This window comes from Scyliorhinus torazame, unplaced genomic scaffold (assembly GCF_047496885.1).
Source record: "Scyliorhinus torazame isolate Kashiwa2021f unplaced genomic scaffold, sScyTor2.1 scaffold_1585, whole genome shotgun sequence".
NCBI classification, from domain to species: domain Eukaryota; kingdom Metazoa; phylum Chordata; class Chondrichthyes; order Carcharhiniformes; family Scyliorhinidae; genus Scyliorhinus; species Scyliorhinus torazame.
In genome coordinates, this window is record NW_027309312.1 from 15,863 (window position 1) to 28,123 (window position 12,261).

The following is a 12,261-nucleotide window of genomic DNA, read 5'->3' on the forward strand; positions in this document are numbered from 1 at the left end:
TGTCAGAGGGTCAGTACTGAGGGAGCGCCGCACTGTCAGAGGGTCAGTACTGAGGGAGTGTCGCACTGTCAGAGGGTCAGTACTGAGGGAGAGCTGCACTGTCAGAGGGTCAGTACTGAGGGAGTGCTGGACTGTCGGAGGGTCAGTACTGAGGGAGTGCCAGACTGTCAGAGGGTCAGTACTGAGGGAGTGTCGCACTGTCAGAGGGTCAGTACTGAGGGAGCGTCGCACTGTCAGAGGGTCAGTACTGAGGGAGTGTCGCACTGTCAGAGGGTCAGTACTGAGGGAGCGTCGCACTGTCAGAGGGTCAGTACTGAGGGAGTGCTGCACTGTCAGAGGGTCAGTACTGAGGGAGTGCCGCACTGTCAGAGGGTCAGTACTGAGGGAGTGCCGCACTGTCAGAGGGTCAGTACTGAGGGAGTGCCGCACTGTCAGAGGGTCAGTACTGAGGGAGTGCCGCACTGTCAGAGGGTCAGTACTGAGGGAGTGCCGCACTGTCAGAGGGTCAGTACTGAGGGAGTGCCGCACTGTCAGAGGGTCAGTACTGAGGGAGTGCCGCACTGTCAGAGGGTCAGTACTGAGGGAGTGCTGCACTGTCAGAGGGTCAGTACTGAGGGAGTGCTGCACTGTCAGAGGGTCAGTACTGAGGGAGTGCTGCACTGTCGGAGGGTCAGTACTGAGGGAGTGCTGCACTGTCAGAGGGTCAGTACTGAGGGAGTGCTGCACTGTCAGAGGGTCAGTACTGAGGGAGTGCTGCACTGTCGGAGGGTCAGTACTGAGGGAGTGCTGCACTGTCAGAGGGTCAGTACTGAGGGAGTGCCGCACTGTCAGAGGGTCAGTACTGAGGGAGAGCCGCACTGTCAGAGGGTCAGTACTGAGGGAGTGCTGCACTGTCAGGGGGTCAGTACTGAGGGAGTGCTGCACTGTCAGAGGGTCAGTACTGAGGGAGTGCCGCACTGTCAGAGGGTCAGTACTGAGGGAGTGCCGCACTGTCAGAGGGTCAGTACTGAGGGAGTGCCGCACTGTCAGAGGGTCAGTGCTGAGGGAGTGCTGCACTGTCAGAGGGTCAGGACTGAGGGAGTGATACATTTGGAAGATGGGGGTGGGGGTTTCTCCCTATTTATCGCTGAACCAACATCACAAATAAGCTGATGGTCAGGTTTTTACTAATATGTTAACTGGACATGTCCGTCGCTGGCTCAGCGCCAGCGTTTATCGCCCGTCCCTAATTGCCCCTTGTGGAGGGGGTGGGTGAGCCGCCTTCTTGAACCCGCTGCAGTCCCCGTGCGGTGTAGGTACACCCACTGTGCTGTTCGGGAGGGAGTTCCGGGATTTTGCCCCAGGGACAGTGAAGGAACGGCCAATATATTTCCCAGTCGGGGTTGCTGCTTGAGGGATCCTTCTGTGCAGATATTAACCTTCTCCCTCGCCGCATTGCAGCAGTGATCACCTTTCCCAAGTACGGCAGGGACTGTGCAATACTTTGGGGGAGGGGTTGCTGGGATGGTGACGGGTTCTATGGAAATGCAGCCTCCGTTACCCAGGCAGTGCCTGAGGTTATACTCTGATAAACCCTGGCACTGTTTGACCTGTTACACACAGCGAGATAGTTGCACATTAACAGGTAGGAGGGTGCCCTTAGACGTGCCGGAATGTTTTCCAAGCCATCCTGCGCCGATCACAGACTGAGAAAGTTGACTGAGTGACGGTGCTGTGAGAGGGGGAGCCCTGTGTCAGACCCTGACGTGAGCGTGGACCCGGGGAGGGGTCAGCCTCCTTAAATAAGAGCGGCGGTGTGTCTGACTGCAGAGGGAAGAATTCGCCCAGCGTTGACACGGAGCGAGGGAGAGCGGGGACCGAGGGAGCGAGGGAGAGTAGAATCCAGATTGGGATCTTTATACAGCTCAGTTCTGCACAAATACAACCCACACACTTGGCTGACAATCCAGACTGACTGAGCTCGTCATTCACAAGGTCCACGTGGAGGTGGTCTTGTGGCCTGGGGTGTGCTGTCCAGCAGGTAACCGACCATCACTGTTTGATGGGGACAGTGTGGAGGGAGCTTTACTCTGTATCTAACCCCGTGCTGTACCTGTCCTGGGAGTGTTTGATGGGGACAGTGTAGAGGGAGCTTTACTCTGTATCTAACCCCGTGCTGTTCCTGTCCTGGGAGTGTTTGATGGGGACAGTGTAGAGGGAGCTTTACTCTGTATCTAACCCCGTGCTGTACCTGTCCTGGGAGTGTTTGATGGGGACAGTGTAGAGGGAGCTTTACTCTGTATCTAACCCCGTGCTGTACCTGTCCTGGGAGTGTTTGATGGGGACAGTGTAGAGGGAGCTTTACTCTGTATCTAACCCCGTGCTGTACCTGTCCTGTGAGTGTTTGATGGGGACAGTGTAGAGGGAGCTTTACTCTGTATCTAACCCCGTGCTGTCCCTTTCCTGGCAGTGTTTGATGGGGACAGTGTAGCGGGAGCTTTACTCTGTATCTAACCCCGTGCTGTCCCTTTCCTGGCAGTGTTTGATGGGGACAGTGTAGAGGGAGCTTTACTCTGTATCTAACCCCGTGCTGTACTGGGAGTGTTTGATGGGGACAGTGTAGAGGGAGCTTTACTCTGTCTCTAACCGCATGCTGTACCTGTCCTGGGAGTGTTTGATGGGGACAGTGTCGAGGGAGCTTTACTCTGTATCTAACCCCGTGCTGTACCTGTCCTGGGAGTGTTTGATGGGGACAGTGTAGAGGGAGCTTTACTCTGTATCTAACCCCGTGCTGTACCTGTCCTGGGAGTGTTTGATGGGGACAGTGTAGAGGGAGCTTTACTCTGTATCTAACCCCGTGCTGTCCCTGTCCTGGGAGTGTTTGATGGGGACAGTGTAGAGGGAGCTTTACTCTGTATCTAACCCCGTGCTGTCCCTGTCCTGGGAGTGTTTGATGGGGACAGTGTAGAGGGAGCTTTACTCTGTATCTAACCCCGTGCTGTTCCTGTCCTGGGAGTGTTTGATGGGGACAGTGTAGAGGGAGCTTTACTCTGTATCTAACCCCGTGCTGTACCTGTCCTGGGAGTGTTTGATGGGGACAGTGTAGAGGGAGCTTTACTCTGTATCTAACCCCGTGCTGTACCTGTCCTGGGAGTGTTTGATGGGGACAGTGTAGAGGGAGCTTTACTCTGTATCTAACCCCGTGCTGTACCTGTCCTGTGAGTGTTTGATGGGGACAGTGTAGAGGGAGCTTTACTCTGTATCTAACCCCGTGCTGTCCCTTTCCTGGCAGTGTTTGATGGGGACAGTGTAGCGGGAGCTTTACTCTGTATCTAACCCCGTGCTGTCCCTTTCCTGGCAGTGTTTGATGGGGACAGTGTAGAGGGAGCTTTACTCTGTATCTAACCCCGTGCTGTACTGGGAGTGTTTGATGGGGACAGTGTAGAGGGAGCTTTACTCTGTCTCTAACCGCATGCTGTACCTGTCCTGGGAGTGTTTGATGGGGACAGTGTCGAGGGAGCTTTACTCTGTATCTAACCCCGTGCTGTACCTGTCCTGGGAGTGTTTGATGGGGACAGTGTAGAGGGAGCTTTACTCTGTATCTAACCCCGTGCTGTACCTGTCCTGGGAGTGTTTGATGGGGACAGTGTAGAGGGAGCTTTACTCTGTATCTAACCCCGTGCTGTCCCTGTCCTGGGAGTGTTTGATGGGGACAGTGTAGAGGGAGCTTTACTCTGTATCTAACCCCGTGCTGTCCCTGTCCTGGGAGTGTTTGATGGATGAGTTAGCACTGTTCCTTCACAGCTCCAGGGTCCCAGGTTCGATTCCCCGCTGGGTCACTGTCTGTGTGGAGTCTGCACGTTCTCCCCGTGTCTGCGTGGGTTTCCTCCGGGTGCTCCGGTTTCCTCCCAGAAGTCCCTAAAAACGCGCTGTTAGGTGAATTGGTCATTCTGAATTCTCCCTCTATGACCCGAACAGGCGCCGGAATGTGGTGACTAGGGGCTTTTCACAGTAACTTCATCGCAGTGTTAATGTAAGCCTACTTGTGACACTAATAAAGATTATTATTAATCAGGTGTTGTTCCTTTGGCAGAACGGTGAGAAACACAGACTCTGCTCCGGGGAAGTGTTTTGGCTGAAGTTGTGTCGGAGTTTAACCCCGCCCGGGGATGTTCTACTACAGCAGCCAGGGGTTGGATTCCCGGCTTCAGGACTCTCCTGCCTCCTGGCTCTGGGAATATGACAGCGACAGTTCCAGTCACAGCGTGCCAGAGCCCAACTGCTCGCTGCACTGCCAGAGTTTCATGGATTATCTGCTGTCCCAGGCTGCGGGGTCTGAACAGAGCGGAGCTGACCCCCACCTCCCCGACCTGCAGAGCGGTGCTGACCCCCACCTCCCCGACCTGCAGCCCAGGCCATGCCGAAACTTCCAACCCACGCTGGACGAGATTGAGGAATTCCTGCTGGAGAAGAGAAGCCTGGCGCTGAAGGGGGAAAGTTCGGAGAGCGCTGACTGGCCCCCGCGGCTGGGGGGTGATGGCTCGGGCGTTCAGGGGCTGAGAGTCGGGGAGTCAGAGGAGTGCAGGGCCGGGGGGCAGGACCCCGCGGGCTCCCCCGGACCCTCTGGCCTCCTGCTGCAGCTGCAATGTGTGAGGGAGGGCCGTGGGCTCCTCCCCCAGCTCCTGCTTAGCGTCCAGGGACAGACGTACACCCTGGTGCCCCAGGCCTCCCCCTCCGTAGCCCCTCGCCAGTTTGTCCGCATCGCAGCCAAGCTCTCGGCCCAGGGCCCGCGCGAAACACCGAACAAGGCGGCAGCTGGGACGGCCACGGAGGCCCTGAAGGTCCACAAGTGTGCCCACCCCGGCTGCAATAAGATCTACCGCAAGAGCAGCCACCTGAAGGCCCACAACAGGCGACACACCGGGGAGAAACCCTTCGCTTGTACCTGGCCCGGCTGCCATTGGCGGTGAGTGAAGACCACACAACAACCTGCATTCCTATAGCACCTTAAACACGCTTAAAACATTGCCACCTGACCCCTGCCGCCCAGCCATCTGACCCCAGCCATCTGACCCCTGCCCCCCAGCCATCTGACCCCTGCCCCCAGCCACCTGACCCCTGCCCCCAGCCACCTGAACCCTGCCCCCAGCCACCTGACCCCTGCCCCCAGCCACCTGACCCCTGCCCCCCAGCCACCTGAGCCCTGCCCCCCACCATCTGACCCCTGCCTCCCACCATCTGACCACTGCCTCCCACCATCTGACCCCTGCCTCCCACCATCTGACCCCTGCCCCCAGCCATCTGACCCCTGCCCCCAGCCATCTGACCCCTGCCCCCCAGCCACCTGACCCCTGCCCCCCAGCCATCTGACCCCTGCCCCCAGCCACCTGACCCCTGCCCCCCAGCCACCTGACCCCTGCCCCCAGCCACCTGACCCCTGCCCCCAGCCACCTGACCCCTGCCGCCCAGCCATCTGACCCCAGCCACCTGACCCCAGCCACCTGACCCCTGCCCCCAGCCACCTGACCCCTGTCCCCCAGCCATCTGACCCCTGCCCCCCAGCCATCTGACCCCTGCCCCCAGCCACCTGACCCCTACCCCCAGCCACCTGACCCCTGCCCCCCAGCCATCTGACCCCAGCCACCTGACCCCTGCCCCCCCAGCCACCTGACCCCTGCCCCCAGCCATCTGACCCCTGCCCCCCAGCCATCTGACCCCTGCCCCCAGCCACCTGACCACTGCCCCCAGCCACCTGACCCCTGCCCCCCAGCCATCTGACCCCTGCCCCCCAGCCATCTGACCCCTGCTCCCCAGCCACCTGACCCCTGCCCCCCAGCCATCTGACCCCTGCCCCCCAGCCATCTGACCCCAGCCCCCCAGCCATCTGACCCCTGCCCCCCAGCCATCTGCCCCCTGCCCCCCAGCCATCTGACCCCAGCCACCTGACCCCTGCCCCCAGCCACCTGACCCCTGCCCCCAGCCACCTTCCTGCCCCCAGCCACCTGACCCCTGCCCCCAGCCACCTGACCCCTGCCCCCCAGACATCTGACCCCAGCCACCTGACCCCTGCTCCCCCAGCCATCTGACCCCTGCCCCCCAGCCATCTGCCCCCTGCCCCCCAGCCATCTGACCCCAGCCACCTGACCCCTGCCCCCAGCCACCTGACCACTGCCCCCAGCCACCTGACCCCTGCCCCCAGCCACCTTCCTGCCCCCAGCCACCTGACCCCTGCCCCCAGCCACCTGACCCCTGCCCCCCAGCCATCTGACCCCAGCCACCTGACCCCTGCTCCCCCAGCCATCTGACCCCTGCCCCCAGCCATCTGACCCCTGCCCCCCAGCCATCTGACCCCTGCCCCCCAGCCATCTGACCCCTGCCCCCAGCCACCTGACCCCCTGCCCCCAGCCACCTGACCATTGCCCCCCAGCCATCTGACCCCTGCCCACCAGCCATCTGACCCCTGCCCCCCAGCCATCTGACCCCTGCCCCCCAGCCATCTGACCCCTGACCCCCAGCCATCTGACCCCTGCCCCCCAGCCATCTGCCCCCTGCCCCCCAGCCATCTGACCCCTGCCCCCCAGCCATCTGACCCGTGCCCCCAGCCATCTGACCCCTGCCCCCAGCCATCTGACCCCCCCCAGCTACCTGAACCACCCCTGCCCCCCCTCCCAACAGCTACCTGACCCCTGGAGCAGGTTACAGAGATAGGGAGGGGTGTCGGGCTGGAGGAGGTTACAGAGATAGGGAGGGGTGTAGGGGCTGGAGGAGGTTACAGAGATAGGGAGGGGTGTAGGGAGCTGGGGGAGATTACAGAGATAGGGAGGGGTGTAGGGATTGGAGGAGGTTACAGAGATAGGGAGGGGTGTAGGGGCTGGAGGAGGTTACAGAGATAGGGAGGGGTGTAGGGGCTGGAGGAGGTTACAGAGATAGGGAGGGGTGTAGGGGCTGGAGGAGGTTACAGAGATAGGGAGAGGTGTAGGGGCTGGAGGAGGTTACAGAGATAGGGATGGGTGTAGGGGCTGGAGGAGGTTACAGAGATAGGGAGGGGTGTAGGGGCTGGAGGAGGTTACAGAGATAGGGAGGGGTGTAGGGGCTGGAGGAGGTTACAGGGATAGGGAGGGTGTAGGGGCTGGAGGAGGTTACAGAGATAGGGAGGGGTGTAGGGGCTGGAGGAGGTTACAGAGATAGGGAGGGATGTAGGGGCTGGAGGAGGTTACAGAGATAGGGAGGGTTGTAGGGGCTGGAGGAGGTTACAGAGATAGGGAGGGGTGTAGGGGCTGGAGGAGGTTACTGGGATAGGGAGGGTGTAGGGGCTGGAGGAGGTTACAGAGATAGGGAGGGGTGTAGCGGCTGGAGGAGGTTACAGAGATAGGGAGGGGTGTAGCGGCTGGAGGAGGTTACAGAGATAGGGAGGGGTGTAGGGACTGGAGGAGGTTACAGAGATAGGGAGGGGTGTAGGGGCTGGAGGAGGTTACAGAGATAGGGAGGGGTGTAGGGACTGGAGGAGGTTACAGAGATAGGGAGGGGTGTAGGGGCTGGAGGAGGTTACAGAGATAGGGAGGGGTGTAGCGGCTGGAGGAGTTTACAGAGATAGGGAGGGGTGTAGGGACTGGAGGAGGTTACAGAGATAGGGAGGGGTGTAGGGGCTGGAGGAGGTTACAGAGATAGGGAGGGTGTAGGGGTGGAGGAGGTTACAGAGATAGGGAGGGTGTAGGGGTGGAGGAGGTTCGGGATAGGGAGGGTGTAGGGGTGGAGGAGGTTCGGGATAGGGAGGGGTGTAGGGGTGGAGGATGTTCGGGATAGGGAGGGTGTAGGGGTGGAGGAGGTTCGGGATAGGGAGGGTGTAGGGGTGGAGGAGGTTCGGGATAGGGAGGGTGACTTTGCCCCTGTGTCAGTTCCCCCGGCAGCTCCTGTGAAGAGAAGTTGAGCGAATGTTTCAGAAAGTCTCCGACTGAGTTCATCAAGAATTTGATGTTTGTTTTTCCGAATGTGCGGATTTGTCCACAATTCCCCCCCTGGTTTTCCGCGGTGTGGGGCACACGGTTCATCCCGGAATCTGATAGGAGTTGCGATGTGGAGTTGAAGTTAACCATGGGTTCGGACAGGAATGTTTGTGATGCCCCTGCAGTTGAATATGTCTGTGGACTTGCGGCAGCTGTGCCCGGTGACGTGTCTGTGCATCTGTGAGGATAGTTTCGGATCTCTCACCTGTCCTGATGCTGAGTGAGTGAGAGTGTTTGAGTGAATGTGTGTTTGCATGTGTGTGTCTGAGTGTGTGGGTGTGTGTGTGTCTGAGTGTGTGTGGGGGGGGGTGGGGTGGGGGGTTGTGTGGGGGGTGTGGGTGTGTGTGGGGGGTGTGGGTGTGTGTGGGGGGTGTGTGTGGGTGTGTGTGTGTGGGTGTGTGTGTGTGGGTGTGTGTGTGTGGGGGTGTGTGTGGGGGTGTGTGTGGGGGTGTGTGTGTGGGGGTGTGTGTGTGGGGGGTGTGTGTGTGGGTGTGTGTGGGGGGGTGGGGGGTGTGTGTGGGGGGTGTGGGTGTGGGGATGTGTGTGGGGGGTGTGGGTGTGGGGATGTGTGTGGGGGGGTGTGGGGGTGTGTGTGGGGTGTGTGGGTGGGGTGGGGGGTGTGGGGGGGTGTGTGGGGGGTGTGGGTGTGTGTGGGGGGGTGTGGGGTGGGGGGTGGGGGGTGTGTGTGGGGTGTGTGTGTGTGTGTGGTGTGGGGTGTGGGTGTGTGTGGGGGGGGTGTGGGGGTGTGTGTGGGGGTGTGTGTGTGTGGGTGTGTGTGTGTGGGGGGGGTGTGTGGGTGTGTGTGGGGGTGCGTGTGGGGGGGTGGGGGGTGTGTGTGTGGGGTGTGGGTGTGGGGGTGTGTGGGGGGGTGTGGGGGTGTGTGTGGGGGTGGGGGGTGTGTGTGTGGGGTGTGGGTGTGGGGGTGTGTGGGGGTGTGTGTGGGGGTGGGGGGTTGTGTGTGGGTGGGGTGGGGTGTGTGGGGGGTGGTGTGGGGGTGTGTGTGGGGGGTGTGTGGGGGTGTGGGTGTGTGTGGGGGTTGTGTGGGGGGTGTGGGTGTGTGGGGGGGGTGTGGGGGTGTGTGGGGGTGTGTGGGGGGGTGTGGTGGGGGTGTGGGGGGGTGTGTGTGTGTGGGGGTGTGTGGGGGGGTGTGGGGGTGTGTGGGGGTGTGTGTGTGGTGGGGTGGGGGGTGTGGGGTGTGTGGGGGGGTGGGTGTGTGTGGGTGTGTGTGGGGGTGTGGGGGGGTGTGTGGGGGGGTGTGGGTGTGTGGGTTGTGTGTGGGGGTGGGTGTGTGTGGGTGTGTGTGTGTGTGTGTGGTGGGGTGGGGGGTGTGGGGGTGTGTGGGGGGGGGGTGGGTGTGTGTGGGTGTGTGTGGGGGGGTGTGGGGGTGTGGGGGGGGTGTGTGTGGGGGGTGTGGGTGTGTGTGGGGGTGTGGGTGTGTGTGGGGGGTGTGGGTGTGTGTGTGGGGGTGTGGGGGGGGGTGGTGTGTGTGGGGGGGTGGGTGTGTGTGGGGGTGTGTGGGGGTGTGTGGGGGTGTGGGTGTGTGTGGGGGTGTGTGGGGGTGGGGGTGTGTGGGGGTGTGGGTGTGTGTGGGGTGTGTGTGGGGGTGTGGGGGTGGTGTGGGGGGTGTGTGGGGTGTGTGTGTGGGTGTGGGTGTGGGGGGGGGGTGTGTGGGGTGTGTGTGTGGGGTGTGTGGGTGTGTGTGGGGGTGTGGGTGTGTGTGGGGGTGTGGGTGTGTGTGGGGTGGTGGTGGGTGTGTGTGGGGGTGTGGGTGTGTGTGGGGGTGTGGGGGTGGGGGGGTGTGGACCAGTCTGGGAGTTCTCCGCCGCTCTGATGGTCTGTCCCCTGTGTCTGTGCTGCAGGTTTTCCCGCTCTGATGAACTTTCGAGACACAAGCGTTCACACTCTGGGATTAAGCCGTACGAGTGCTCGGTGTGCGAGAAGAGATTTGCTCGTAGTGACCACTTGTCGAAACACGTCAAGGTGCATCGCTTCCCCCGGTGCAGTCGAGGCAGCCAGATCGCCAACTGACTCTGTCCCTCACTCCCAGACTCTCTGATCCAGGCTCTCACAGCCTGGACTCTGCGGTCGGAATTCCAGGCAGCCGGGTGCTGGGTTTAGAATGTGCTGACGGACGGGGAATCGAATCGACTGTCCAGCTTTTCCCAGAGGCCAAGTCTGGGACATTCTTCCCACGCCAGTGGTCAAGGAATTCTCAAAAACAAGCGTGGACTGCAGGGCAACTATTGCACTGTGGGATGCTTCACTGAAAGCTGCGATGGAGATAAACATTTGTGTTGTTTCATTCACTGTTGTTCCAATGCCCAAAACATACCCCCTTCCCCCCCCCCCTCAACACCCTCATACTGGGGGAGAGAATCTCCGATCAGTCTGAGGGAGGGGGGTGCCTGTCTGAGGGGGGGACTGTCTGAGGGGGGGTCAGTCTGGGGGGGGGGCCTGTCTGAGGGGGGGTCTGTCTGAGGGGGGTCTGTCTGAGGAGGGTCAGTCTGGGGGGGGTCAGTCTGGGGGGGGGTCAGTCTGGGGGGGGTCTGTCTGAGGGGGGGGTCTGTCTGAGGGGGGGGTCAGTCTGGGGGGGGTCTGTCTGAGGGGGGTCTGTCTGAGGGGGGTCAGTCTGGGGGGGGTCTGTCTGAGGGGGGGGTCAGTCTGGGGGGGGTGTCAGTCTGGGAGGGGTCTGTCTGAGGGGGGTCTGTCTGGGGTCGGTCAGTTTGGGGGGGGGTCAGTCTGGGGGGGTCAAACTGGGGGGGTTCAGTCTGGGGGGGTCAGCCTGGAGAGGATCAGTCTGGGGGGGGTCAGTCTGGAGGGGGGGGGCAGTCTGGAGAGGGTCAGTCTGGGGGGGGGGTCAGTCTGGGGGGGGGTCAGTCTGGGGGGGGGTCAGTCTGGGGGGGGTTAGTCTGGGGGGGTCAGTCTGGGGGGGTCAGTCTGGGGGGGTCAGTCTGGGGGGGGGTCAGTCTGGGGGGGGGTCAGTCTGGGGGGGGGTCAGTCTGGGGGGGGTCAGTCTGGGGGGGGTCAGTCTGGGGGGGTCAGTCTGGGGGGGTCAGTCTGAGGGGGGTCAGTCTGGGGGGGGGTCAGTCTGGGGGGGGGGGTCAGTCTGGGGGGGGTCAGTCTGGTGGGTCAGTCTGGGGGTGGTCTGTCTGAGGGGGGGTCAGTCTGGGGGGGGTCAGTCTGGGGGGGGGTCAGTCTGGGGGGGGTCAGTCTGGGGGGGGTCAGTCTGGGGGGGGTCAGTCTGAGGGGGGTCAGTCTGGGGGGGGTCAGTCTGGGGGGGGGGGTCAGTCTGGGGGGGTCAGTCTGGGGGGGGGTGTCTGCGGGGGGGGGGGGTCAGTCTGGGGGTGGTCTGTCTGAGGGGGGGTCAGTCTGGGGGGGGTCAGTCTGGGGGGGGGTCAGTCTGGGGGGGTCAGTCTGGGGGGGGGTGTCTGCGGGGGGGGGGTCAGTCTGGGGGTGGTCTGTCTGAGGGGGGGTCAGTCTGGGGGGGGGTCAGTCTGGGGGGGGGTCAGTCTGGGGGGGGTCAGTCTGGGGGGGGGGGTCAGTCTGGGGGGGGGGTCAGTCTGGGGGGGGGGGTCAGTCTGGGGGGGGTCAGTCTGGGGGGGGGGTCAGTCTGGGGGGGGTCAGTTTGGTTTCCGATTGCCGTTGAAGGATGTGCTGATTTTAGTTGCAGTTGTTTGTGTGACCTGTTCACAAACCAGTTCCCTCATTTTGTGATTCATTTCAGTCCCGTTTTCCTGGGAGCAACAAATAACTTTTATTAAATTCTGAATGTACCGTGTGGCTCTCCGCAATTCAGTCTCAGCACCTTCTCTGTCTCATATCGGTGTCTCTGATCTCCAGGAGGTGGTGTTGTGATGGTTAGCTAGTAATCCAGTAATCTGATAATCCAGTAATCTGATAATCCAGTAATCCTGGTAATCCAGTAATTCCGAGGCCCAGGATATCGCTCTGACAAAACGGGTTCAAATCCCTCTCACAGCAGCGTCCCAAATTAAAATTCAATTCAATAAAACCATAAGACACAGGAGCAGAATTCGGCCACTCGGCCCATCGAGTCTGCTCCGCCAGTCAATCCTGGCTGATATTTTCTCATCCCCATTCTCCTGCCTTCTCCCCATAACCCCTGATTCTCTTATTGATCAAGAACCTATCTATCTCTGTGTTAAAGACACTCAGTGATTTGGCCTCCACAGCCTTCTGCGGCAAAGAGTTCCACAGATTCACCACCCTCTGGCTGAAGACATTCCTCCTCATCTCTGTTTTAAAGGATCGTCCCTTT

General features: G+C 61.1%; 1 protein-coding gene across 1 annotated transcript; it reads left to right on the plus strand.

The window, feature by feature from the left end:
• Positions 1-1,404: 1,404 nt before the first annotated feature.
• On the plus strand, positions 1,405-10,358 carry LOC140407550 (Krueppel-like factor 15). The gene is made up of 3 exons (XM_072494948.1): positions 1,405-2,020; positions 4,073-4,945; positions 9,842-10,358. Exons 2-3 carry the CDS (start codon positions 4,149-4,151, stop codon positions 10,008-10,010), a joined length of 966 nt encoding a protein of 321 aa, XP_072351049.1. The 5' UTR covers positions 1,405-2,020; positions 4,073-4,148; the 3' UTR covers positions 10,011-10,358.
• Positions 10,359-12,261: the final 1,903 nt, after the last annotated feature.

Coding starts and splice junctions, on each gene's coding strand:
- LOC140407550 (XM_072494948.1), top strand. CDS start 4,149: ATGTTCTACTACAGCAGCCAGGGGTTGGATTCCCGGCTTCAGGACTCT. Junction 4,946..9,841: donor TGGCCCGGCTGCCATTGGCG/GTGAGTGAAGAC, acceptor TCTGTGCTGCAG/GTTTTCCCGCTCTGATGAAC.